General features: G+C 37.2%; 1 protein-coding gene across 1 annotated transcript; it reads left to right on the top strand.

The window, feature by feature from the left end:
* The first annotated feature begins 4,660 nt into the window (after nt 1–4,660).
* On the top strand, nt 4,661–11,435 carry LOC137715029 (non-specific phospholipase C2). Its single transcript, XM_068454234.2, has 4 exons — nt 4,661–5,365; nt 6,749–7,353; nt 10,687–10,866; nt 10,989–11,435. Exons 1-4 carry the CDS (start codon nt 4,893–4,895, stop codon nt 11,297–11,299), a joined length of 1,569 nt encoding a protein of 522 aa, XP_068310335.2. The 5' UTR covers nt 4,661–4,892; the 3' UTR covers nt 11,300–11,435.
* The last annotated feature ends 139 nt before the right edge of the window (nt 11,436–11,574 follow it).

Genomic DNA, 11,574 nt, shown 5'->3' with positions numbered 1-11,574 from the left:
TTGTTTCTGAATGTGTTACTTTGTCCACCACCACCTTTGGCCTCCCCTTGATCCTAGGAACAAACCTCAAACCAATTTGGGAACGGCGGAGCGACGGGTTAAACGAATCAAAGCTCACCTATTTTAGGGTATTTAGGCGGATTGTGGTGTTTTCAGACCACTTGCCGGTCGAATTGGACTTTGGTCCTGGTATGAAAAGTGTTTCTCTCATTAAGATCTACATGCCTATAAAATTTGGTAATTTTTGGAGTTAGTCAGAAAACTAGGTTTTCGTTTGCTGAAAATCGCCACCTACGTCGTAGTGTGGCCAGCGGGCTGACGTTGCATGTTTTTTAGTTAAATTTGATATCCTGATTTCATATTTGATATTCGTTCTATGCGATTCAATTGGTTTGAATTTAGAATCGTAAATGTCTGCCACTTGAATATTAAAGTAAAGGGTTTAAATATGACAGTGAACTACGAATGACTTGATCCCGTTTAAGGGTACGTAGGCAGTCTAACAAAGAAGTTAGATGCAGCCGTAAAGTAACCAATATAATTTTGAATAATTGTCAAGTAAGGAGATTTATTATGGTTAATAGCGTAAATGTTAACCATGTTATTATTTTGGCTTACCACTGGATTTGGTTCCGAATAAATTTTGGGTCATTACATAAATGCTCAAGTCGGACGTATAGGGTCTGATAAAAGGATTCCAAAGGTATTTTTGACCCACATCCGGGCAACCAAGTCTCCAAAGAACTTTCGTTTAAGATTTAGTGGAGAGGGACAAGCAATTTGAACTAAGAAGGAAATCCTACCTTAGCATCACGTTGCAAACATCAAGACCCTCGATCCTAAAATAGGGCAAGAAGAACAGACAAAAATGAGACAAGGGCTGGAGGCCATTCCAGACACAAGATGACACTTTCCCATTCTTAATTCAATCAATGCACCAAGGCAAGTGCAGACCAAAAGTTAAAGGCAAGTACAAAGCAAAAGATTTTTCATGGGTTTAATACTTGATATCAGAGTAAGATGGTACTCCGGCTATCGCGATAAGAATTTGTATGAGCACTAAGCTTAGGAGGTAGTATTTTTTTCAATCAAGATTACCAAGGGGGCTTCGAGCTCTATCGAGCCCACAAGGTTACTCGTGTTCCATTATGTTACTCATTACTTTCACGTTAGCTTACTTTGGGAAGATTGACACATTAAACTATATTCTGCAATGTAGAAGCAAATGATCGAAAGTTCTAAGCATTTAGTTGTTTGGACAAAGTTGCTCAAATGCAAGCGTAAATATCATTAAAAAAGTCACCCATTCATTAACAAAGCACAACGAGAGAAGAAAAGCATGAATCCCATTATCGGGGCAAAGATGTTCGAGTTATGGATGAGACATGACCCCCATCCTGGCAATCAAATAACTAATGAAGGCGTTATCAATGACCCTATTTGGCAATAGCTTTCGCCTTTGCAGCAGTTGAAGGATTCACCGAAGCCCTAGTCGGCGGATCACCATTAAAGATAGATCATTCTTCTTTGGACACTTCCAGATCCGAAATCTCATTCCTTAAGTCTTTTGGATCAGGGAGTTTTGCTTCTCAGATTTCTTTTAGAATCCAATAGACATCCTAACATTCCAGGTGATCTCGTCACGTGTAACTAGAGATATACCCAAAGTTATATCCTTTCCACGTATTCTATTCTGGATGTCTTCTTAAAGGATGAGTGCAGTCCCGCTAGTTCTGACTTGTGCTTATTCTTAATTTTTTGAAGAGCTGCAAAGTGCACTCTATCATTTTGTTCAGCCTTGTGGTGAAGTCTATCTAACTCCGACTAAAGATTGGTCCGCTCATTTTCCCAAGCGTTCCGTTCTAAGGAAAGCACCTGTTTCAATTCAGCTTCAAGATGTGCCAAAGCCTATTCCACCTTAACTTTGGCTATGCGCTCTAGCTCTAATTCTCCCCACACCCTGGTAAAAGCCGCTTGACGATCATTCGCCTTAATCTCCTCAAATATGGCTTGGTTTATTAGCTTTTCCACCTCCACCTCATGAGCCTTTTTCATGGCATGTAGTTCCACTTAAACCTTCTTGAGTTCAGTAGAATGAGCTTGCAACTATTGCTCAAGCTGTGATTTGACCTCTGATTCATGGAGAGAATACCTTTCAAGTTGATGAATTAGCTTTGTTTGACAAAAGAGAGCCGCCTTCGTTGAGACGTGAGCCCGATCAACACAAGTAAGGGAATAAGAATAACAAATTTACTAAAGTTATCTTATAAAAGAGAAATAATGATTACCATGTATAGGCTTTCGTGACATTGCATCAAAGCATCCTAAAAGAATGTACGAACTTTCATGTAATCTGCCAGGGCAATTGCAACGCCAAATAGAGCTTGACAAAGTCCATATTTCAAAGTCTGCTAGCATTTGCTAGAAGGGTAACATGGTTTAGAGAGGGCCTAATCACTAGCAAAGGTTGCACCATCCCTTCAACTCAAGTTAGAGCTATCAACAAAGGAATGTTAACTTTGGAAGACACTTGAGCAGGTTCAGGTAGACTCTTTGTTGCTTAAAGTATGGACATTTAGAGAAAGGAGGATTCAGGAACTTAAACATCACTTTGATGTGGCAATGAAGCAGTCTGTTGTTACGTAGATGAAGGTTCGAACCTTGGTTCATGTTACTGTAGCTACATTGGTCCTCGGACTGGAAGGAAGAAAGGTTGAGGTCCTCCTATGAAGGGTTGTAGTGTTAACACTACAAGGCCTAGTGAAGGGTGAATCATGACTCTTTACAAGTTAAAGAGAGGAAATGTAGAGTTTTCGTTACCCTTGAAGCTCATCCTTGTATTCACAAGGTTATCACCCAGGTGGACGAGAAAAACTTGTGTAGGGCTTGGCTTGCCATTAGACTTTGCTGAGTGGCACTACAATCCACTCAAAACTTGCCACGTGACAAGTATTAAATATAATTTTTTAACATTTTTTATATTAAAATTTCTCATAATTATTTTTCCTACTAACTAATATACACCATTTAATGGTTCATTTGTTTCTTCATTTCCCCATTTTTTTTTCTTAGCAAAATTCCCCTCCAGCAGTAGGACTGCCACTTTCTTCTCTCTCCCACTTATCTTGCTTTCTTCAAAAAACATTATGCACTGAAAAAAAAAAATTAAAAAAATTAAATTTTTTTTTAAAAAAGGCCATCTTCTCTAACTTTTATCATAATAAGCAACCAATTTTTCGTTCTTATACAATAGTTGATTTGATCATGTGAACTTGATATGAATAACCCACACATGTATAGGCGTAAGAGGGTTAATTCTTTATTTCTTATATTGAGGGTTTTTGGTTTCGAGTTTGGTTATTTGGTTTCTTTATATTTTTTTTGTCTTATTTATATAATCTGGCTTGTTGACGATTCGTCAAAATAACTTTTACATTCACTTTGAATATTAAGTTCGTTTCACAACTTATGTTTTGATCAAAGTTTAATTTTCAAATAGTATTATCTATAGTTCTCAATTATATTTGGCGGAGATGCACTTTCTTGAAAATAGAAAGTTGTATTCAGAGAGAGGAGAGACAAAGTAGAGGGGGAGAAGATGGCAAATAAATTTTTGAAAGAAAAAAAGGTGTGAGAGAGAGAGAGAGTAAAAGAAGAAAGAAATGAACCATTAGATTGATCTCATGGTGTATATTAATTAGTAAGAAAAATAACTATGAGATTATTAAGTATAAAAGAATGATAAAAGATTATATTTAATACTTGTCATATGTCAAGTTTTGAGTTTATTGTAGTGTTACTTAGCAAAGTCCAGTAGCAAGCCAAGCCCCACACAAGTTTTTCTCCAAGTGGAGGGCCTTCAAGTTCTCTCCAGACTCCTTGGATGCTCTCTCTCAAGTTGATTACATTCCTCAGATTATGTAACTACTTAAACATATGATACAATGAATAGGGATTAAAAACAAGCTTTGCCCTTCCATTAAACAAATAAGAGTTTAACCTAATAAGTATTTTAAAAGCTATTAAATCAAATGAGTGGCTTTAAGGGTATAGGCAGGTGCCTAGGTGTCTTTTCTTAATGTTCAAACTCCTAAGAATTAATTGAATCGACGGCCAGCCGCTTAACGCCTAAGCGGCGATAAGTGGAAATTTTTAGAACGGTGCAGAAAACTAAAAAGAATTATGTGAAATTCATGGTTCATGTTTTCCTAGGAAAATTTAGCCAAGAAATTTGGCCATAAATATTAATTAAATTTATAAATTGAAAATCTTCCATTTACCGTAACATCATCATTTCTTTTTTTGTTGTAATTTATCAAGGATTGTCTAGTAGAAAAGACTGGATCGATTCATGAAGAATATTGCTCTCTTCTAATTCTCCCATTTTGAGACGATTTGAATAAATAAATTTTCTTCTTGAGTAATCGCTAATCACTCTACTACTTCTAAATTGATTAACTTTTCATTCATTACAATACATTAAAATAATATTATATTCATTTTATTTCAATCATGTACTCCGAACCACGCCTTAGATTAGAAAAAGAAAAAGATAAAATCTCAAGAGTAAATATCTTTAAAAGCCTCTGTGAGGCTGTGACATCTTGTCCTGGTGGCCCGACCCCAAAAAAACAAAAAGGAGAAAACCGAAAAAGCTTGTGGTCTCAAATCATATCTTCATATATAGTCAATTACTTAATGCACCATCCCCTGCCATCACCACTTGCCCTATAATACCATCTACTCACGGGCTCGCATTTCTAACTCTCTCTCTCTCTCTCTCTCTCTCTCCATGCAACAGTGATTAATTTAATCACATTACTCACCAAAACACAGAGATAAAGTCCTTCAAACCAAATCCAATCCGGTCCAGTCCAATCCATAATTCTGAAATGGCCACCGCCGCCTCCACAACCACCATTTCAATCCTCCTTCTGCTGCTCATAGGACTCAACAGTCCAGTCCATGCTAATCCCATCAAAACCATAGTTGTTATGGTGATGGAGAACAGGTCATTCGACCACATGCTGGGGTGGATGAAGAAAATCAACCCTGAAATCAACGGCGTGGATGGCTCCGAGGCCAACCCTCTCTCCACCACCGACCCTAACTCCAAGCGCTTCTTCTTCAACAACGAGTCTCACTATGTGGACCCTGATCCTGGCCACTCCTTCCAAGCCATCCGAGAGCAGATATTCGGGTCGGCTAACACGTCGGCCGACCCTCCACCCATGAATGGCTTTGCTCAGCAGGCATACTCCATGGACAACACCACCGCCCTGTCTCAGGATGTTATGAATGGATTCAACCCTGACATGGTTGCTGTCTACAAAACTCTTGTTTCTGAATTTGCTGTCTTTGACAGGTAGGTAACTACGTACCAATTCTTTTCTTATCGCGGAAGCGATTTTCTCACATTTTCGTTTTCTTTGCATTCGCATGATTATTTTTTATATTTAAATTGAATAAATAAAAAGAGAACTAAAAGTAAAAATAAACAGAGATGAGACCAAATTTCATTTGATTAAAATCTCTGATTTTATTTATTTATTTTTATTTTTTGTTAAATGCACTTTTAACAAAAAAAAAAAAAAAAAATTGCTTTTAACAAATTTTTTTTTTACAAATATATAACAACTTTATTTTATTGCTTTTTATTCTCGTAACATAATAATGATTTTTTGTTTTTTAAAAAGTACAATAATATCAAACTAGTTTCATTATTGTTTATGCACATGAGTATTAAGATTAAAATCTCCTCACGATAATGCTTTCATTTTCTTTACTTTTTCATATTTTTAGAACAGTGAAATTCAGGATTCTGTTTTTGTTACCAGAATATGAATTTATATGGTAGTGAAGTGATGACATTTTCGATAAAAACAAGACAACTAACATGTCCTGAAAATGTCAATCAAATTCATTTTGTTCCACTTTTGTAGTTTACCATGCAATAATTGCAGTTGGCACTAGTAATTTCTTAGATTATGACTTCCGATCGATCCGATCGAGCACGCTGTTTTCACTATTTTATCTTTTTAATCTTTTTTATAATACAAGAGATTATTATTTGTCACTTAGTATTATAGTAGTATTTCTTTTACTAATAAGTAAAAAATCTTAAATTTGGTTCTGGTAAAAAATGAATTTAAAATATATTGTTGTTAACCTATTATAAGGTTTAGCTTAACCCCTCATCCTTAGTTTCCTTAATTCGATAATATCGTTTGTTAAAAAAAAATACACAAGAGACTACTACTTTAATTTAACTTTGAACCGAGAGGCAGTGGGTTTTAAAGGAATTCCCTAACTAGCAAGGCAATTAACCACATACATTTTATTGATCGAACATGTCATGCTAGAGAAGATTTTAGGTTCTCAATTGGTAGTAGGATTTTATCCCCTCTAATCCTCTCTTTCAGTCCCCTCTTTTCTTACTTTCCTCATTTTTTCTCTCTATAAATAAAAGTCAACATCAGATGTTACGTGGTTTAATCGTAATCATTCAACTAGGGGAGAATTGAACAGAAGAGAGATTTGGAGGTGAAAAAATCCTACTCCACTTTATTGGTGCACCATTTGTATTTTGATGTGCCAAATGATGTAACGAGTTTATCTCATCAACCTTATGTATTATTTATAATATTACGTAGTACACTAATGTAACCACTAATGTAGTACAAAAATGTAAGTAGCATGCTATAGTTGGCTGTCCCAAGCAATTAATTAACCTAAGAATTTTGTAAAGGTGGTTCGCCTCAGTGCCATCCTCAACACAGCCAAATCGGCTCTACGTACATTCAGGGACATCAGCTGGTGCAACAAGCAACATCCCAGCCCTTCTCGCCAAAGGGTACCCTCAAAGAACCATCTTCGAGAACCTCGACGACGCTGGAATATCCTTTGGAATATACTACCAAAACATCCCATCGACATTGTTCTATAGGAACCTGAGGAAGCTCAAGTACATAGGTAAGTTCCATTTGTACGACACCTTCAAAAGCCATGCACAGGAAGGGAAACTGCCGGGGTACACCGTCATAGAACAGAGGTACTTCGATGTCAAGAGTGCACCAGCAAATGATGATCATCCCTCCCATGACGTGTACCACGGCCAGATGTTTGTGAAGGAGGTGTATGAGACACTGAGAGCAAGTCCTGGGTGGAACAACACCCTGATGATCATCACGTATGATGAACATGGCGGTTTCTATGACCACGTCCCTACGCCGGTTCGTGGGGTCCCCAGCCCGGACGGGATCGTGGGGCCGGAGCCTTTCTTGTTTCAGTTCAACCGTTTGGGAGTTAGGGTTCCAACGATCATGGTCTCACCATGGATAGAGAAGGGTACAGGTGAGTACTAATGCTCCTTAATTAATTGCAAAATTTTCAGCTAATTAAATTATTGACATATGATTCTCTCCCTTTTTCTATGTTCATATTATTCTAAAGTTTGGAGGTTGGCGAGTACGCATATAGAGTTCCTATTAATAAGAAAGATAATCAAATATCAACACATGAAATTGCTCAAAAAATGTGAGCCTTTTTAGTGTCTGAAGTGTTTTTCTTCTTGGATTACACTTGGACGGAATTGAAACCTATACCTATCATAATCCTTACCCTAAAAAATTAGCCCACCATACGTCATCATTACCTTTTTTTTAGTACATACGATATTATCTACACTAAAGACTGTATGAATGTGATAAGTTTTACAATGCTAGTTATAATAATTTGATTCGAATTCGATTTTTGGCGAGAACTGAATCTAAGATCTCAATCACAAAGCAAAAAATAATACCTCTAAATCATAATATTAAGTAGTTCAGTCATCACTACCTAGAATAAGGTTGATCTATATACTTTAAGTTGTATGTCATGATGTTAGCATAGGTTCGTCTTGATTGGGAGAGAATATATAAAATGATTGCTTGGTTGATAACCTTAGTTAGAAAATAGTATTAACACTATACATAGAGGGGGTGTTTGTTTGACTAGATAAGGACTGGATTTAGCTATTTAATAGAAATTCCAACATGGACCAAACGTGGGACTCCGGTTGATTATCCTATGCGGGCTTATTTTAAACTATTTAGCCTGATTTGGTAAAAAAGTTGAAAGAGTTTTTGGTGTTTGGTAAACACCCCAAACCAACTTTATTTCAAAGTTTATGATGAAAAAAAAAAACAAAAACTTGATGCAGCTTCAAGAAACCAACTTATTTGAAAAACACAGATGAACAGTAAATTCATTAATGAATTTTTCAATTTGCCAACATTGCCCTCCTTCCTCCTGACTTCCTCACACTCTCACTCTCGCACGCCTTCTCGCAAAACCCTTGCAGAACCAGACCTGAAACTTCAATCCCAGCTCAAGTCTCTACCTCCTGCCATATAAAACTCCTATACTATTTGATTCCAACCCATTTGCGAACCCCGACTTCCCTCCTGACCCAATCTCCTCCAGAATCCATTAACAAGTCGTCTTCTCCAAAAGCTGTGAAAGCTAACCTCCACCAAACTAGCGTCTACAGCTCCACCCAAAGACTCAACCTTTAATCCTTGCTTCTCTCTCCAACCCCCCACTTTCTCTCTCTAAACGCTTCACCGTCAATACCCACATCCCAAATTCTTCAGTCCTCCGACCCATCGAAGAAAAAACCAGAATCAATCACCTGGTTTCTTCGGATGGGTTTGGATTTGCCGCCCATGAAAGCCACCCTAATCCTCACCCACGACGAAGACTCGCCGAACCAATCGGCAGCGCTGCTCTCTTTCAACACCGACTCATCCGCCTCTCCGATCCCATCGTCTTCCCCTTCTCATAAACCCAACACCACCGTCATCTTCATCTCTCTCCTCCTCACCACCTGCGTTGCTCTCTCCGCTGCTGCCGCATTTGCCTTCCTCTTCTTCTCCAACTCACCAAAATCCGCCCCCGTTTACAACTCCTCATCAGAGGAATCCAAGGCTCGACTTTAAAAAAACTCGATCATCCGGTTGTTCTGTTAGTTTCCTCAGATGGGTTTCGATTCGGGTATCAATTCAAGGCTCCGACGCCGAATATCCGCCGCCTCATCGCCAATGGGACGGCGGCGAAAGAGGGTTTGATTCCGATGTTTCCAACTCTAACATTTCCTGACCATCACTCCATCGTAAAGTTTATAAATATATATATTTTTTTAAATAAAGTGTATTTAGTAATTCATCTTTATTTGTTAATAAAATTAAATTAATAAAACATCTAGATCTAGTATTATAATTTTTTTTTTTCATTTCACATAGTCACATCTATTTTACATAAAAGTTTACCAAATATAATAATATTGTTATTTTTTTTTTCCAAATGCACTTTTACAAGAAAGTTTACCGAACACTTTGCTGTTTTATTTCACAACTGTTTATTCTTACAGTACAGTAAAATCAGTTTTTTTTCAAAGCAGAATACACTAATCCCCACAATTAGTCTAATAAGCCAATCCAATCCTGTTTATATCAAGCGTATCCATATTTAAGCTACTGATTTCACAGTCTATTAATTAGTCGTCGCGTAACACAAGAAAAGTTGCAGAAGTTAAAAAAAAGGTATCGATCATATGGTACCACCACTCTTTGTCGGTACATCTGTTTCGTAATCTCATTTGGATTGCTGCCAATTGTACGCAATTGACAAAGAATTTGGTGTCTATTTCACACTGCCTTTTTTAAACAGAGGTGTGGAGCGATGGATCATGGCATGGTTAGGAGAGCACCTACAATTGTATGTGTCGTATGGGTTGTCTACATCGTCAATCAACAACGATGTATCAACAACGATGTACTTTTGTTGATAATTTGGAGTTCATTTGGAAATATTTTTAAAATATCTGAAAACATTTTTTGTGAAATTAATTTTGAGTTTCAAAAGCACTTTAAGTGCTTTTTGAAAGAATCATTAGATATGTGCTTCATGCAGGGAGTACTTAGTGTTTTTCTATAATCATTTGGATTTTTACTAAGAATTGATTTAAAAAACATATTCATCAAAATTGCTTTCAGTTATTTTAAAAGTATTTTCAAACGAGCCCTTAATCAGCTAATATATGTGAGGTAGTTAACAGGTTTGTTGAGAGAGAAATGATACACACACACACACCCTGTTTAGTCTCTCAAACACCCATGTTTAATCGTGTCGGTGATTTTGGTTGATTTAATTCAATCCAATTGACAATAAACAAAGAGGTGAAAATCATCTCCCTTGTTGAGATTGTTAGTTAACTTGCGAGAAGCACATAAGCAAGCACACGGCACGAAAGTAACATAAATTTAAATATCTTGGAAAGAAAGAAGGAATGGCAAAAGTATGCCAAGGATGGTGACTTTTGCACACCATTTTTCACCTTTACACGCACTCTCGATACAGTAATCTAAATAAATTTTCTTATTTTGCTCGTTTATCCGAATTTTGTACGTACAAAATGAGTTGAACTGGGGGGCAATTACAGGCTAGTTTAACATAAGTGGAGTGGCGTTAAACATAGTTTACTAATTGATGAGACATTTGTTACTTAATATCATCTGCTTGTAAGCTTTGTTTCGTTGGAACTAATGCTCATAAGCTTTGATTTCTAGCAAAGTAGAATATGTTTAGAATAATAAAAACTAATGACTAACAGCTTATTGTTTGCATTGACGATGATGAATGCAGTCATCCATGGTCCTAATGGATCACCATCTCCAACTTCGGAATTTGAACATTCATCTATTCCAGCAACAGTTAAGAAGATCTTCAACCTAACCGCACCCTTCCTCACGAAGAGGGATGAATGGGCGGGCACCTTCGAAGGCATTGTCCGAAAGCGGACAGAACCCAGAACTGACTGCCCAGGTTAGTTACATTTTACTAGCTATCAAAACAGGAGATGGTTACCTGTAATGTTGATGCATTAATCCTGCATAGCAAAAGCATTGACTAACATGTATGTCTCAATTGCCTGGAATTTTTACCAGAGCAACTACCGACACCAGTTGCCATCAGAAAGGGGGAGCCTCATGAAGATGCCAAGCTTACTGAATTTCAACAGGAGATGATGCAACTCGCAGCAGTTCTGAAAGGAGACAACATATTTACAAGTTACCCGGAAAAGACGGGGAAGGAGATGACTGTCAAGGATGGGAAGAAATATGCCGATGATGCAGTTAAACGATTCTTTGAAGCGGGGCTTTACGCTAAAAGAATGGGAGTTAACGAGGAACAGATTGTCCAGATGAGGCCCTCCCTTACTTCGAGATCATCCAAAACTTCACCAGAACACCCATAGAAATCTAGCAGTGGTTCCTCAGGTGCACATGTATAGAGCAGTCATATATTTATGTAGTTACACAAATCCAAGGAAAGAAATGAAATAATCCAATGAAGCATTTCATGATGTTCAATATATCGAATTTTTTCTCCCATCTCGATCTCCAAGTTCTTAAACCGTATATTTGTATCAGGAAGATAAAATTTCCCTCTCTTTTGTATACTTTAAGCCCCTTCTTAAGCACTCAACGGCATAAAGATTCAACAGAAAACATCTTAAAACTGTTAACTCAT

The sequence above is a fragment of the Pyrus communis genome, chromosome 3 (genome assembly GCF_041283825.1).
Source record: "Pyrus communis isolate YQ-2024b chromosome 3, ASM4128382v1, whole genome shotgun sequence".
Taxonomy (NCBI): domain Eukaryota; kingdom Viridiplantae; phylum Streptophyta; class Magnoliopsida; order Rosales; family Rosaceae; genus Pyrus; species Pyrus communis.
The sequence above is the reverse complement of the archived record's forward strand: the minus strand, read 5'-3'. Positions and strand labels throughout refer to the sequence as shown.